General features: G+C 42.1%; 1 protein-coding gene across 16 annotated transcripts in view; it reads right to left on the reverse strand.

The window, feature by feature from the left end:
• Positions 1-757: 757 nt before the first annotated feature.
• foxp1b (forkhead box P1b) overlaps positions 758-17,422 on the reverse strand; it is a 150,462-nt gene continuing 133,797 nt past the window's right edge. For 11 of the 16 annotated variants that reach the window (XM_046076244.1, XM_046076255.1, XM_046076252.1 and 8 more), the window contains 9 exons: positions 15,288-15,375; positions 13,943-14,026; positions 9,681-9,885; positions 9,373-9,449; positions 8,603-8,704; positions 6,790-6,959; positions 6,352-6,421; positions 5,984-6,150; positions 758-3,313 (listed from right to left, as the gene is read on the reverse strand). In XM_046076244.1, coding sequence (XP_045932200.1) covers positions 3,169-3,313; positions 5,984-6,150; positions 6,352-6,421; positions 6,790-6,959; positions 8,603-8,704; positions 9,373-9,449; positions 9,681-9,885; positions 13,943-14,026; positions 15,288-15,375 — 1,108 coding nt within the window. In that variant the 3' untranslated portion in view covers positions 758-3,168. Of the gene's footprint in view, positions 3,314-5,983; positions 6,151-6,351; positions 6,422-6,789; positions 6,960-7,274; positions 7,397-8,602; positions 8,705-9,372; positions 9,450-9,680; positions 9,886-13,942; positions 14,027-15,287; positions 15,376-17,422 lie in introns of those variants that run through there. The other 5 variants (XM_046076258.1, XM_046076254.1, XM_046076253.1 and 2 more) reach the window with 3 other exon arrangements.

A 17,422-nucleotide genomic window follows, 5' to 3' on the forward strand; every position in this document is an offset into this window, starting at 1 on the left:
TTTCATAGTTAATACAAAGCAGTCGCGATAAAGCAAACATCATAACACAAATGTATTTTTTGATCTTAAAAAAAGAGAGAGAGAGAGAGAGAGGAAAGGACAGAAAAGGACAAAGGCTCTACTGACATGTATGTACAACCTAATATTGGAACGCCCTTAAAACAACCCATCAGTACATCAGAGAAAAGACTGTGACAGGATGAATGGTGCCACGCACAGCTGGGTGATATTTCAATGAACAAAAGGCCTGAGGTTCAGATTGGTTTGGCAAAAGAAAGGATGAAACCTTAAAGATAAACAAGTTCTAATCTCATTTTCTTTTTCTGTGTGTAATTTTCTCTCTACAGTATCAGACTAAACATGCAAGACATACAACTAAGTGCAACTGAGTGAAATGTTTGTTTATTTTTTTTTTCCTCATTTCATTGAATCATTCCCTACAGGTTTGAACTGAGGTATGCGTACAAACGGTTTTCTCATGCTGTTATCTTTAGTAATGTCAAGCTACACATGCTGAGAATGTTCTAATCTACCAGCGCTTTTCCTCCTTTTTGAATACCAAACAAACCAGCCAAGATGACTGGGGGTTTGTGGATGAGCTCGGCCCTGTTCTCACGATCCTAGCCTGGCTGTAACTGACCCATCCCACAGCTGCCTGGATATTAAATACATCTTCTGGAAACCACAGATTCTCCTTTTTAGTTAATGAGCAGTGAACTTAAAAAATAGAATAATAATAACAATAACTGCCATAAAGTACCTTGTACCCAGCTTATTAGTTGACAGGAGTGTTTTTTAATATAAAAAGTAATACGTTGACAGAAACTAAACACAATCATAACGTCTTGCCAATCTTAACAAAGACGCTCAAACCCCTAAAAAGTGGCATACAATCATTTCAAAGGATACAAACGAATAAGGAATAAAAGAAGAGAAACATTGAATCATTGTGTGGTCCAGTTGAAGTATAGAATCCGTTTCACATTGTTCTCTGCAAAGCTTTTCCCATTTACCAGTATACATTTATATTCTCTACATACCCTTTATGTTGTACACAAATCTGCTCCTGACCAAAAAGCTCCCTTTTCCACTCACTGGCCCAAAGACAAAAGTTTCCCTAATTTGGTCATCATGTAGTCAGACTCTCAGCGCCTCCCATTCAGTTTTGGTCACTGCAAACATTACTGCAGCTGTCCTGTTCAAGACACCCCTTTGGTTTTTTAGAAGAATTAATGAAAACACCAGTTTGCGGAGCATTTCCCTCGATTCAATGTGCCACCAGCTTGATCGCAGCTGCTGAGACCGTCCAATGGGAGAGAATGGAGGAGAGATATTTGGCCTTATCTGCTATTGCATGGAACACACAACATTGACTTTGTAGTTTATCTTTGGTAGTCACAGAACAAGATATTAAAACATCAACATCGACAACTAAAACAAAAGCCAAATAAAACATAAAATAATAATAAATACAAAATTAAAAGTGGTTGATTGCAGTCTTGAAAATGCATGGTTTCTTTAAAATGTAACTCCCTACCAAAGCTGGAATTTTTGTTGCTGCATGTGGATTCCACTCGGTTCAATGTTGTGGACTTCGGCTTTTTGGGTGACACTGAACGTCGAGGTATCCACATTCCCTAAATGACATGTACTATATATTTGGGCCCTTTATGATGGCTGTCAAATGCTGGAATGTGCAATGTTTAGGTCTTATTGCAAGTCCTGGGATTTTTTCCCTCGATGAAAGAAAATAAGCATTTCATCCGCTGTGCAATTATTAACACTCACTAAAACTTAAAACTAGTCATGCGCGTGATACAAATAAAACTACAGGGAATGCACGTTTATCTTCACTGCACTGAATGGAATTACAGTGTGGAAAAGCAGACACGTTTGATTAACAATGACAGTTGTGTTCAGGAATCACAATTAGTTGGTCTAAATCATTATCTCGCCGGTGCACACCTGACATTTTCATTTTGCTTTATAAAACCTTTGTAAGTGATCAGAAATTCTGTTGCAGCTCAACATGCTCTGCCGTGAGGGGCTGTTTTAAAGTATAATTTCATAAGGATAAATCATAACCTGCATGATTTCTCTGTCATTCATTCGCATCTTAAATTAAACTTCATTGATGCGTGGAGAGAGCCTTCATTATGAGTAGTGCATTGCCAATGGACTTCATGAGCAGGAGGAGGAGGAGGAGGAGGAAGAGGAAGGAGGGGATGAGTGGCGGGCTACATTTCAGAGTGGTGACTTTCTTTTTTTTTTTTTTAAGATCGTGGAATAAATGACAGAAAAATACTACTTGGTATCTGACATTCTGCTTCATGTATGTGTTTAAAAGAACAACATGAAAGGAAATCATAAACATTCATCATCATGTGCTGACAACACCGAATCTCCACAGCATGGGCATGAGGTCTGATCAGAAACAAAAAAAAAGAGAAAACGATGCAACATCAATAACAGCACTGAATGGAAAAGACACATGTTGATATTCTATAACCTCTCAACCCCCAACAAAAAAGACACCGATAAAAGCAACATCCCTCCCACCCCAAATGGAATCAAACCAATGAGAAGTGTTGAAGGCAGTGACAATGAACAGAAGTCCACACTCGCTCTCTCTCACACACACACACACACACACACACACACACACACACACGATGTAAATTAAACGCCAGTCATTCTCTCTCTCTTGTGAGTCTGTGGTCAGACGTGTGTGTCTGAGAGAGGGAGAGAGAGAGAGTGGAGGGGGGGTGGGTGGGGGAGAGACACAGCCCCTCTTGCAGTCTGCTGAGTGCAGTCCGTCCTGGCTGCGCGGCGAGGGTCTCTGACCACGAACATGTCGGCCCCGTACCAAACAATTCCATCCGACACATGAGGCATAGAAATGAAGTTTGTTTTCGCTTTTTAAGCTTTACTTAAATCAAAAGTAGAAAGCAATCAGAAAAAAAAATCCCTCATGTATTCTTGTGTTTTTTTGTGTGTGTGTTCTTGCTATGTATTGTAATGGCACTAAAAAGTTAACTTTGAGACATTTGAGAGCTGTCATCAGTGGCTGAGACTGCAGTTCAGTGTTTGTTATCTGCGGAGCGTTTCTGTCTCCCAGATGACCCAGACTGCCTCTGCCGCTGAGGCTGGGGAGGGGCGGCGCTAGCCTTACAGCATGTCGTCGTGGCCCTGGTCGTCATCGTAATCTCTGTGGTGATCGAAATCCGGACTGTGATTGGCAGTCGTTACCAGGGAGAGGGGCCCTTCGTGGTCTTCGGGGTCCAGTGGTTCCTCCTTAACGCTGATGTGATGCCTGCAGGAGGAGGAGGAGGAGGAGGAGGAGGAGAGAGTAAAAATGCAGCCTCAGTTCTGCTATCCTTTACTTTCTTAAATCCTTTTAATAACCTTTCGCAGATGGAAGTCACATAACGAAACAGACCTGTGCTGATTCTGTTTATAAAGAAGGAAACAGGGGAACAAAAACAAATGTCTGGCTTCAATGAGACTGTGAGAGGGGGCCTCACTGGTGCTGATGATAATTTCAGCTTTCTTTTGAGGTATTCCAATCCCGGAGAAGCTGCAGGCTTTTTATTTTCATGGCAACCGACAACAGGGTATTCACTTAGAATTGATAAATGAGGAAGATTAACAACGTGAGGCGAGGAGAGGAGAGAATGGACTGTGCTGAGCGAGTGGGCTGCCGTTGTCAGCCTCCTGGTGGCGGAGGATCAGCGGCGCGCTGTGTGTTCCCCTTCCTGCTCGTTAACATGCACAACCTGCGAGGCGGGTCTCCAGAGGACGACCCCGAGCCGGCTTCTATCATTAATCAACTTCAAGCAAACACAGCGACCAGACACCGCCGTACATGCTTTAAACTCCAGAATTAATGCATATTTTCAACCAAGTGTCAATAAGGGAAGAAAAGCGCTGGCAGGAAAGGCGCGCAAGGAGAGCAGCAGCGGCGCACTCTGCACAACACTGTGATAAGAAACAGAGCCCTTATGAGAATAATAACGCTGTCACTTGTAAACAAGGCAAAAACATGAGCCCCCCCAGCTCACAGCCTGGGCAAAAGAGCCACTAAAGAGATGAGATCTGCCAAATTTCTCATTACAGAAACAGAGCAGGAATAAAGCGCAGGGGGAGAGAAGGCCTGGCTGTGGCAGCAAGGAGGGGGAAAAAAGAAAAAAAAAAGAAAAAACATTATGAGCAGCTGCAGGGGACTTGCCGCTCTAACCTGCGGTGCCAGGCTGCTGTAGTGAAGGTGGAGCGGTGTCAGGATGAAGCACCGGGCTCATTTACTACAACAACAAGGGACAACTAGCACATTCTTCATCACCAAAGCCCACATTTGATTTATTCACACCAGGATGTCTTGTGTGATTTGCAACTATTGTGATGGAGATACTCAAATGCTAATGAGCTGACATATTTTTGTGTGAATAATAAAAAGGGGAAAAAGTAAAGTCAGCTTTTCTATCATTTTCACATCAAAGTAACTCCACAAGTGCCGTTGCCTCGGGTCTGACTCTGTGGCTGCAGGGCAGACATGAAATTGTTATTATTATGCTATTGAACTGCATGCTGATTCTACAACTTTGCTTATAATTAGATGTCTCTGGATATTCTCGTCTGGCTGTTTAAGAGAAGTGCTCTGGTTTCCTCGCAGTGTTAAAAAAGCTGGGGCCTGTCAACCGGCAGCACGCTGGCACATGTGGAAAACACATGTTGTAACATAGTTAACAGTGGTGATGAACTCGTAGTTAGAACAGTGTTTGCCAACGCACCATAGTAAAAAAAATAAAGTTTTATAACAATAATGCCAAAGCACAATACTAAATAAAAAATGTTCCAGTGCTGGTGCTACTGTATATAACATTTAATGCTCAATCCGTAGGCATGAAACACGGGTATGTTTTGTTAATAAGAGGATAAAGTTCTTTAAAAGCAAAAGAAAACAGATTTAGCTCATTTTGTGCTTGAATAGAGCTTATAGACATAATTATGGAGAAAGAGTTTGTGAGCTCCGTCAGCCTAAAGATAGAAGCAGAGGGGCAGAGGGAGAAGCAGGCTGCCTTTAGGCCAGCACACCCATCCTGTCTCTGCCTTTCCTGTTCCACAGCCATGCTCAGAGCTATGTTCACAGTGATTAGGGATGGCACTTTCCTCCATTTGGCCAGGAGCTCATTACTGCACCTTTTTTGTTTTCAGGCAGAATTTCCCCCCAGCTCAGACATTTCAGGAGGCCATCCCCGAGTCTACCCACGCTGCACATCGGTGGTCTGCCCACACATCTGGAAACGATGCAGCGTATGCTGTATTATTTTAGGCTTCAAACAACTTAGCAGACACTCCTATACAACAAGTGAACGGGGAGCTGCGGTTTCCAGGCCAACCGCAACTTTCCTACATGAGAATCTTGGATGATGTCCTCCAGACTAATTATGCTTTTGTGTTGTATTTCTTTCAGCGGCTCAGAGGCGTTTGTGAAGGTGTTGCAGCTCATGTTTCACCGTGTCGGAGCCAACAGCTCTGTCATTCTGTGTTCTGGCATTTTGTAAATATTTTAACAAATTGGAATGCTGATGATGGCAGGCCTCAGACAGACAGCAGGACACATAAAGGAGAATTCATAAACTAGCTGTTAAAATAACAGAGGGGCTCCGGGCTTTTCTTCTTTTGAAAAGGTGGAGTTTCCTTTTCTGCAGGGAAGCCAGCCACAGCTCTGGCTGTGACCCCTGACACCACTCCAATATCATCCCTCTTCACTTTATTTATTGTCCTCTCCGGCATTGTTTCTGTTTCATCTAATGCCACGTATTAGGCCAGTTTAGAGCATTTTGGGTGGGCACTGAAACCATTTTCTGTCTAAATCTGTTTAGAGTGTTGCTGTCTCAGAGGAGTAAGCAGCTGAATATCTTCTCCTCTCTTCTCTTTTCTTACACAGACTGTGGTGGAGATAGAAAGCGTGTGCGCCACTCACATAGCTGGCAGGGGCGAGCGTCCCGGGCTGCTGTCACTGCCGTTGCTGTTTCCATGGTCCATCGCTCCATTCATCTCCTCACGGATGGCGTTGGCCAGGGAGTTGAGGGTGGGACTTCCAATGGAAGCAGTAGTGTATAGAGGTATGTTGTTTTCTGCCATTGAAGCCTGAAAAGCAAAGCCCGAGGCATTAAATATGAAACGCAAGAGAGTTGTCAGCACTTTCGCAGTTGCCCATCACTCTTTTCATACCAGTACATCCCAAGGTGACTGGGCATATGGATGGAGATGGAGAGAGACTTTTATTCTTTACTGTCTTTTAAAGTTCTAAGCGAGGCAGCTAAAGAAGAAGTCATTTTTTATTTTTACCTGGAAGGCAGCAGAGAGGGTCGGACCATAGCCCAAGCTGGTCTGAATGTTCTTCACTAAGGCCGGACTTCTGCAAACAGAAAAATTTAATTACAACCACAGACTCATGTCTCACCTAGCATGCATTCCTCAGCCACAGTATCTTATTTCATAAAAAGAAATCAATGCACTTTGTATAAGAACTAAATACATTTACTGGCGTAGTAATGTGGATATTAAGGCTATAGTTCTAAGATGTTCAATCACTTGACAATACCACACAACTATCTTCAACAACTTTGCATTTCATGGGAAGAAAGAATAGGTTGATGGAAGCAGACCTTGTGAAAGCATAATGGATGGAGAGCTAAACACAAAGCGCATGATGACAACACTGAGAGTAGAGCATGCAGGTGGGGCTGGGCCTCTGGGGTTTGCAGGGCAGGCGGAAGTGCTTACTGTACAAGCAGCTCGTCAAAGTTCTCATCAGCGGCGTTTTTCCGAGGGCGACCTCGCTGAATGTGGCGGCCACGCTTAAACTCCTCATCATCAACAGTCCAAAAGGACCCAAACTCATCCTCTACTCTCACAAAGCACTTATGCAGGGAAAGGTTGGTGCGAATGGCACCCTGGGAAAGCAAACCAGCGGGGGGACAGCCAGATGCAGATGCAGTGATCGACGGGACGGACAGAGGACGGACACACACACAGACACAGGGAGGAGGGGAGAGGGTGAGGATCAAAATGAAAAAAAGCCATTGTGGGTTATGAGGCATCACCAAAAGGCTGCTGAAAGCATGAAGGGAAGGCACGCCAAAGCAAGAGGGGACTTTGGACGTTATGGCACACAGACAATGAGATGAAGCAGCAGTAGCAGCAGCGGTGTCTTCCCATCGGTAAACGCTGAGACAGACGCTAGTCAGGGCTGAAAAGGACAAACCTACCCACTGATCTTTTGAGGCCGTCTCTTTTGGAACTCAAGTTCGTCGACTGTCCACACAGCCCCTTTTACGTTTTCTACCCGCACAAAACACTTGTGAAGACTAAGATTATGCCGGACTGCATTCTGCAGTTGATGTAAAAACAAAGAGAGAAAGAAAAGATTGCTTTCAGGGCAGTAAACTTCACCGCATGGGAAAAATATCATTTCAAAGAAGGAATATTTTGACAGGCACGGGATGAAACCTGAATGAAAACAATAAATAAACCAGAATGTTATTGGCAGTAAGACGTCCTGAAGTTTCAAATGACTTAAACAACACATTCATATTTCTTGGGTTTCCATGGCAATAGAGTTATCATTCACAATGCCGCCTTTTCTGGTAAGTCAGTACAAATGAATTGAGTGACATATAGAAACCTAAGATTTTATTCACAAAATTTCACTGGCCAGAAAAGGTTCTGGTCATTGTCATGTGGCACTTCCCATTAAAATGTGAGAAAAACAGCTATTAAAACCTAAATCCAGAGTCCAATACAAATCATTTAGGCATGAAAGTAGACCTGCATATATCATCCCTTTGTTATTCCAGGAGCTATGCTGAGTGAGAGAGAGAGTTGTAGAATCCAGTGTTTATAACACCAATGTGCCCCTATGGAAGGATGTCATTAAGTGTGGGAGCTGATGGAGGACAGGGGTGGAGCAGGGTGGCGGTAGCGTGTGTGTGTGTGTGTGTGTGTGTGTGTGTGTGTGTGTGTGTGTTAGGTGTCATTCAGCTGCATGTGGCAGATCAGCTAAGGCTTTCAGTGCTTCATCACTGTCTTTCTCATTCAAATCTCTCTCCAGTCATTTATGTATTTTTTGTTTTTAGATTGTAGTTTTGTTTTCATTAAGTGTGTGTATGTGTGTGTGTGTGTGTGTGTGTGTGTGTGTGTGGCCTGGTGGAAAACAGTGTGTTCCCTTCTGAAGTGAGTGTGAGGGGCTCAGCCAGGAGTCACTGGCAGAGCGCTGCTACGCTAAACTAATGCCACCCACCACCAGAACATCCCCACATATTACAGGAAGGTTTTTCATTTTTCTTCTCTCTCTTGCTCTTTTTCCCCTCTTTTTTCCTGCAAGAATGCACATATTCCTATCCTTGGTTTTTCTATGTGGTTCATATGTTTGTTTAAAAGGTGGTTCATTTGGACAGAATAAGTAGAGTATTGTTTTTTGTTTAGGTAGTGGCTCATTTAATATGGTTTTGTGCCAGGCTATCATTTACCCCCCCCCCCAACATTAACACAATGTTTGTATCTGGTTAAAAAATGTTAGGAGGAACAGCAAAATTACCTTCCACGTCGCTGCGTTGCGCCTGAAATATGCAAACATTCGTGTGAACCAGTTGTAGATTTCGTTTAGTGTTAGCTGCTTTTCTGGAGATTCAAGGATTGCCTGGATGAGGAACAGTGACAGAAACAAACATTTACAATTTTGCTCCCTTCACAGAGTGATCAATAATTTACAAGAGGCATGAAGGTTTGTGTGTGTTCTCTCTCGGAAAGAAACAGCAAAGAAACTGTCTATGTAAAGTGTACTGCTTCCACTGTTTATAAAAAGTCTTGTGCACTTTCATTCAAAATGGCAGACTTGAATATATTTTCTTTTGTGGGTGTAAATGAAGGACAAGCGAAAACATTTCTCAGGCAGATTACAGGGCAGCAATTATGGCCGGCTCAGATTAATTCCTGAGATCCCAGATTACTGCAGCCGAGCTATAATTGACTGGCCATCTTAAAACAGGTTCATCCCTACTGTTGTGTGAAATGAATTTGGTAATAATCAGAGCCACTGAAATGCTTAATCAAATGCAATTGTCATATGTGGCTGTTTTTTGAATCCCATACCCTCCTTGCACTCATTGGAAGATGGTTAATCTGCTCCCCTTTCTAAATTGTATTCAAAACTTAACAAGGAAGGAACAGAGAAATAAATGGAACAAATCTGAACTTCTAAATAGCTGAGTGGATACCCGCCGTAAATCCTGCAATGCAGGGTGTAGGATGTTAGAGGCCCAATTTTTCAAATATAGACAGATTACAAAGAACAAGCAGAGTCCTTACCTGTCTTATTAGTGAGGCGTACGTAAACGGCGGCCTGACATCTGCATTCATGTAAAACTCTTTGTTCTGACTGAGATCTACACACAGGGAACAAACACAAAGTGTGTCAATATGAATAAAATGATCAGGTGTCAACAGTAATGTCCTTTCAGTGGCTGATAACACAAATTACAGCATGATTACATGGTTGTGTGTATATACAGATACAGTGTGTATGGATTGCGTGTCAGTTATTGAGCAGGGCGGATGAGCATGCAGGTCCGTGGATTTATTTGTACATGTGAGTATGTGTGTTTATCCTGACGTACCTGGAGAGATGGGCATGTTGTACTTTTCTGAGTAGCGCCGTCGCATGGGGCCCACGCTGTGGAGGCTGTTGGCGGTAATGACGGAGTGGGTCTGGGACAGGGGTGTGAGGGGCGCTGTGGGTGTGGTGGGGGTCTGCGGCAGGCTCAGAGGGGGAGAGGCCTCAGGGGCTGATTTGGACAATGTGACGTTGGACACTAGGTTGAGCTAAGGAGAGAAAGACCAAACAGAGAAACACAGACAGGAGCACAGTTAGTCCTCTAATTACCCCTATGTCTCCGATGCCTCATTGACTATGCATATCTCCTCTCTAATTGCAGGCGGGCCCTGAGATGATCCATGAACGTTTGCTAAATGTTTGGAAAACAACCCTGGAGCCCCGCTCCTCCACCTCCTTTACTCTTCACGCTCTGCTCTCTCCTCCCTCCCACTCTCTTGCTGCCGTGTCAGGCGGTGTTCACAGCGTTCTCTTTTATCGCTTTTGTTAAATCTTTTGTCCCTCTTGTCCCGTTTGGACAACACCACCCCCGCCCCCACCACCACCCCCGACTGTGGGTCCGCAGCATGGTAACTACTCAGGGTGGAGTATAGAGAAGGGAAGATGAGCGGCCTGAACAGCTCTGAAAAATGACATGAGATTCTCACCTACCGCTGAGTAGCCCCGCTAATAAGGCAGCCAGAGGAAGAAGCCAATCTGGGCTAATTACAAGCTGAAATTGTATTGTGAGGACTCTAATTAGGAGCTGCTTATGGTGGTGATCTGATGATTAACTACTGTATCTGACTGACCTCCATCATCAGGGCCACGATGGCCACGGTAAAGATGGCCTCATGGACAGCCTTATGTAGAGAATATTTGGTTTTACCACTGAGGCCTGCATGTATGGATGGGTTGGGTGGGCTAAGGAGGAGGGGTTTAAGTAATAACGGCTACAAGGTAAACTAATTATGGCAAGTGCTCCAAAGGTATAGCATGGCTTCTAGCAGCTGTGAGCGGCTCTGAGCCAAGTGCCAAGCCTCCATACTGGAGCAGCAGTCAAGTGGAAAATTCTAGCCTGACCCTCTGCTCCAGCTATTAATTGGCAGGAAAACTAATGACACAGATACATATTCAAACAAAATTGTTCTAATTGCTAATTTGCCGAAGGAGGCCAGTTTCCAAATTAAACATGACTTCAGACTGTGAGAAAAAGAAAGACGAGAAAATACAGTGAGAGAAATGGAGAGCTAGAAAAAGTGAGACATTGTCTGATTTCTGCTGATAATGTCTTGGAACTTTGACGGTAGGTGAAAGGGAACACATATCTGACGCACATCCTGTTCAACCACCGATTATCAATAGGTATAATATAGATTGGTATCCCCAGAAATCAGGGTTGACATGACACTGTCTTGGTATTTTTTTACTTTTTATTATTTATCATTAATTTACAATTTTACAAATTCTACAAAAAAGGACCTTATTAAGTCTCAAACTGCTCTTACCAAAATGAGTTGACATTTGTGTTTTCTTATTCTCCCACTTTAACGGACATGTGTCCAAGTCCTCACAATGTCTATTTATGTTGTGGAGCCTGAACTGTGGCTTTTTGGCAGAGTCTGCCAAAATAATTTGGATTACTGCTGGGATGCACAAATGTAGAGTACATCCTCACCAACAGTAGCAGAAAACGTGTTATTCTAAATCATGAGCAAAATAAATCACACTTGGGTTCGCGTGTTTCTGACACAATGCTATCAATAGAAAGGGGCTGCGGTGTTGACTTCTCTTCCTGTGGATTAGCAGGCTTTGTTTCATGTTTCATCCATATTCCCTGGCAATAAACACAGAGAGGCTTCAACAATAGGCCAGACAGGCTGGTAATAGCCTTGCCTTTGTTTGCCTCACCATTTGGGCTCACTCCAGTGCCTAGACAAAATGAGACTTCAGGACTGAAATTAATTAAATGGTAATTGGTGATCTAATTATACTGGCTTTGACTCGGCAAGCTGCTAAAGAAAATAAACAAAAAGTCCCTCCTTAATTATGTATGGCGTAAAAGGTCAGATTTCTGACAAGAATGCTTAGTGACACCGAGTGCAGACACCCACCCACACACACACAGAGGCAAATACGAACATGCACATACACAGGCCTACACACACAGAAACACGCATTGCTAATGTGGCGCATTTTGTTTTGATCTCTCCCCCCCCGCCCCCATCCACCTTAGAAGAATAAAATGAATCCTATTCATTTGACATCCTGCATGCACAGTATCCGTTTGTTTGTCTTTAATTATAACTAAATGTAAACCAGCACATTCATTTGAGCTACTTTCCTGTGACAGTTGGCTACTTATAACATGCCTTTATTATATGCAACTGTACAGAACAGCAGAAAAGCATAACTGGCAATTACTGAAAGAACACAATTGTTTCTTCAGAGTGGCAGTTGTTTTTTTCAAGTCAGCTCTGAGAATACTTTCATTCTGTATCTGCTCAAAGGAGGGTTTTTTTGGTGGCCACCTCTGATGCTGCAATCTCACTAAAGCCTCAGTGAAGGCTATGGGCCCTGACCTGTGTAAGTCCACCACTCACCCAGCCGAAGCCAGACATATTTATCATAGCATTTCAGAGCAGCTCGCAGCGGGCAAAGTGGTGCTGGAGAATGGGAGTCTATTTATTTGAATAAAAATCCCAGCTTGCCCCCTTGAGAGTGTTAACGCTGAGCTCTGACACAGCCATTCTCACAGGCCCCGGGAGAGAGAGGAGAGGTAGTGAACTCAAGATGTTATCTGCCGCCCCTACCACTTTTCATATACAAATGTCCCTGTGTCAGAGCTCTCGTTTTGCACTCTAATCTACACAATCAGTGTGTGTGACACAGGCGCAGCTTTAACAGACAGCCTATTGTCGTTCAACATCTCCAGGCGTATTTATGTTGACTGGCTGCGCTGTGTGGAGCGCACATGCAGCCTCTACACGTCAATAGCCGCTTCTCTGACTGTAAATAAATGATCCAAGCTGCAGTGTGCTGTGAGACAATACTCCTGCATGTATTTTGTGCATCTGTGTGTGTGTGTGTGTGTGTGTGTGCGTGGTTTCAGATTCACGCCCTGCAGTAAAATGATGTTTCCACATTTGGCTCTTCGAATGAACTGTCATGCAGACTGAAATATGGTGGTGAGGCCCCTTCTTAAACATGACAAAATAGCGCAGACACTTAAATGCCATATGTTAAGCCCTTGCCCCTATAGGATAGGGATTAAGCAGTAGGCTTTATGGCATGGCACATATTAAGAGTGATAAGCACGGTGTCTGGAATGTGTCAAGTAGATAATATATTCATCTGCTGTTACATTTAATCAAGATTTCAGCTATTCACTTGCAGAAAACTTAGGTGAGTCACCAGTAAAACATTTCTCATACTGCAAGATTTAAAAATCGCCTTCATTCTGTCGTTGACTTTGATGCCAAACTCAACTCAAACAATATTTAAGTTAAAAATACAACTTGATCTAATGTGAAAAATGCTGCTGAGATCTATGTAGGTGCATAAAAACTGGTACATTTCCACACAAGAAAACTCTTGTTTTGTCTGAATGCTTGGCCAAAATAAAGTATACCTTGTACCAAGATTAGCCTTTGTTTAGATCAAATTTTACTAATTACTTTAAAAATGGCTGAGAGTAATTCTTGACAAATGTTTAAACCTAAATAAGGATGTCCTCAGGGAAGCATCTATTATCATAAATTTTGGAATGACACTCTTCTTTCAACATTAGTAAGCAAAATCTTATAGCTACGTATCAAACAATCAGTGGTATCTTATTTTAATCCCTTACTTGAAATATCACAATTTTAATATATTGCAATTGTTAGTCTTGTTTAATTTTAACAATCCTTTTTCTTCTTTTTTTGCTTTTAAAAGCACTGAAAATACTCGTTACATTTGATCTATTTATAAAATATAATGTCAGTTATTATCACTGTATTTCTCATCTTCTCTGTCTGCCCAAACAGGCACTGGTTCTCTGAGGCTGAGATGGGCGCTGTTACAGAGTGTGCTTCCAGTTCATCACAGACACCAAATTGAATCTCGGATGTCAGCAGATGTGGTCCAAACAATATTTACTGCCTCCCTCAAGAGAACAGCTGTTTTTATTTAGTAGATAAATAAGAAGATGGAGGAAGGGATTAATGAATACATGTGTGCCAATTAAGACAAACAAAAGCATGGGGGAGGGACGAGAGAGAGATGTATGACATGGTTGCTGCTCACCGGCTGTGGGGTGGCTTTGGGCTCTGTGGACTTGACATGAAGGTGCGTCATCATAGCTTGCAGACGCTCTTTGTCTTTAGCTAGCTGTAATGAGGAAAGACAAAAGGAAAATATATTACAATAATATATTATTAATTCCATACATCCCTTTGCAATAAACACTTTCTTTCTTTTTTAACAGTAAGTGTGTTTAAACAAATAGACTATCAATTATTTGTTTTCAAAATGCTTCAAAATGTCAACAACTCTGCACTTCAGACAATCTAACTACTGTGTCCAATTCAAGGTTAAAAGAGACTGCGTCTCATTGCCAATAACAAGCCCAGGCCCTTTCTACCTGTCTAAGACTCAGCGCTGTCTTAGCTGCCAACTTAAATTATGGTGATAGGCTGCATGCAGAGGAAGTCTGTGTCTGATAAACCTTTGCTCCATCTCTCTGGTAAATACACCACGAGAGCGGAAATAACAGGACGTCGGTTTGGTATAATGTTTGAGCAACTGAACTCTCATTGTTTAAAGTTAACATTCTGTAAACCACAACTGTTTTATACTCATTATCTGTCATTTTTGGGGTATTACATGGCTAATATGTGAACCACAAGAGACTGCTGCATACAATCTGGAATGCATTACATTTGATCCTGGCTGTATTTGCTTTGCAACTGTAGCAGAAGCTAATTAATACAAATACAGTTTATTAGAATGGTTGGTTTTATAATAATAATAAGTGAAACCTGGCCATGTTCACCATTTAACTCACCACCACCCACACACAGATACACATATGACACACTGGCCATTATACTGCCACCCCGCCATCCCCTCCCCCCAAAGGAAAGATGGTGAACCATGTCTTTTTCTATAAGTGCATTCTTAATATTCACATTTTTCTTTCTTGCAGAAAAAGACAATGAAAGATCACACACAGGGGAAATTGTAAAACCACTGATTAAGTTTTCTGCGGTGGGCTGTTTTCCTTTAAGTCACCCCAGCACCTATCCACACTATGCTGCCGAGTCATTTCACCAAGTGTTTTATTGTTGGTGCCAAACAGTTAAAAGTCATAAATAACTTTAAAACCCAGTAAAATTCAAAATGTAATTATCTTCTCTACTTAGCCCCGGGCCCTTCATATATCTTTTCCTGGCTGTCATGCATACATAACACATTTTTAATGACTGATTACTTGCAAATGTACAAAATGATTTCATTCTGCTGCCCCCCCTCCATGAGTGACCCCATGGCTGATATCAGATGGACAGGGAGGGGTACGGCAGACACTGAGGAAGTGTCAGGAGAAGAAGACACATAAATATTTGGGCCAAAACAAACTGAGAGACAATACCTGCAGCTCCAGCTGTTGTACGACCTGCATTTGCACCCGACACTGGGCAGTGCTCCTGTCATCCAGTGCGTGCTCATTGTTAAGATGCCTGGAAAACAAAAAACAGAACACACACAAAAAAAGCTGGTGTCACTTTGACTTTTGCCTTCTGCAGCCTTTTAGATATAAGAAACAAACATCCTGTGATGCGTGGTTTAATGATATAATCTGATAAAGCATAATAGAAAAGATGTGGTAACATTTAGGTTAGCAGAGCTTCAACATAAAACTAACATATTGCAAAGAGCACACAAACAAAATCTGCAGGACCAGAAGAAGTATTTCATGACAGTCCGGTCTGCTCTAACTACAGCTCACAGATAAGAGGACTGATTGAAGAATTTCAGGTTGGACTACTTTTGCTAAATTATGCACCAGTGACCTAGTACCATTTCTTCTCATTCCAGCTTCCCTTTAATCCTTGTTGTATTTTCCCTTTTTGGTGTTTTTTCTGTTAATTGTGCCATTAAAATTAAGAGAATTCAAATAAAGCCAGACCAAATGCAGAGGACAACAGGACGAGGAGATGGGATCTGTCACAAACTTGAATTATGGATCTAATTATGCATGATTATTTTACACAGGGAAGATGTTCTCTTTTCCTCTACGTTTATAACTAATCTAAATAAGTAGCTCGCCATGTAGCAGACAGGGTTTTTTCTGTGATTTATATAAAATGGTGGAGATAAGGTTCACGAGTGAAGGAAATATGATTGGAGGAATTTTATCAGCCGCCGCATGAATTACTGTTTGAAAATGCTTATGCAGGGGCATTTCATTAATCATTTAATCATAATCCGAGCAGGATGTTTGAACTGATTTCACAAATACCCTTTCATTTCACTACTTCATTATGCTCGCTAATGGATCCAATATATTATATATATCATAAATTATATCACATCTTCGGTGACCATGTAGGTCACTGTCACCAGGCATGTCTGTGTGCACACAGTGGCGGCGGCGGCAGATGGGAGAGGGGCGTGCAACGTGCCCGCCTTTTCAAATGCACTTTTTCTGTCATTTACTGCAAATCAAAAATAGCCAGAGTCAACCTATGAAGGGACAGTGGCAGCACTGGCGTTATGATAGCCCGATAAATTTGATGCCATTTCTTTATGTACAAGCAACCCATTTGTGCATTAAACACCACACAGACACTCAGAAAACAGACACATGTGAAGGGAAGGAAAATTGATAGTGCTCTGCTTGAAATGTGAAGGTTTCTGTTCAGCTCCGGTATTTTCAACCTTGAGGTGAATGATTTAAATCTTTAGAGGAAATGTGGTCTCTTCTCTCATTCAGGCCCTCCTATTGTGTTTTGATAATACATTTTTCAAAATGACTGTGATATACATTCAGCACTTGAAGTTAATTATTATGGCGAGAAAAAGAAATTAAAAAGGCATATTTAAAGAAAGCGTGGGCAATAACCCTCTGTGCTGAAATCAATTCAGACTTCTCTGGGCTTTCCATTTGTTTGAGTCAAATAAATGCCCATTTAATTAAGTAGGTCGGAAAATGAAACTGGTAAACATTTCAGGACATCTTACTAGATTTCAAAGAAGAAAATAATAGGTAAAGACGTTTCAACTTCAATTTAACTGGCACAGACTGAATTTTCAATGAAGGGTGGCCTACGTGAGCAGCTTTGGAATTTCTCTGTTCATAGGAGACATGTGCCCTGCTTCTTTTCATCCTTTGTTACATTCCACTTTATTTCTTCTAATGACATGGAGAGTCACAGTGCATAATTAATAGGAAATGAAATATTCAAATGGCCCTAATGCAGCCTTGAGAGGAGTGTCTGGACACGGGAGCAGGGGATACAGGGAATTGACATCGAGAGAGACTATGAACGTTGGCATGTGTCACTTTCTGGACTTCAAATGAAGCCACTTTTAAAAGCTCTCTGGCAGGATGACAGTCCCTAATGTAAATTGCCACAATAAAACAAGTTAAATAGACATTCCCGTAACAGTGTGCTTTTTACATATCAGTTAGTTTGCCTACTATTTTTTGTATTTTTTTTTTTTTACAATTGCTGATTATGTAGACTGGACCCAGAGCTTAAGCCTGTCTCTGAGGAAGGTTTT

This window comes from Micropterus dolomieu, linkage group LG18 (genome assembly GCF_021292245.1).
Source record: "Micropterus dolomieu isolate WLL.071019.BEF.003 ecotype Adirondacks linkage group LG18, ASM2129224v1, whole genome shotgun sequence".
In the NCBI taxonomy this organism is placed as follows: domain Eukaryota; kingdom Metazoa; phylum Chordata; class Actinopteri; order Centrarchiformes; family Centrarchidae; genus Micropterus; species Micropterus dolomieu.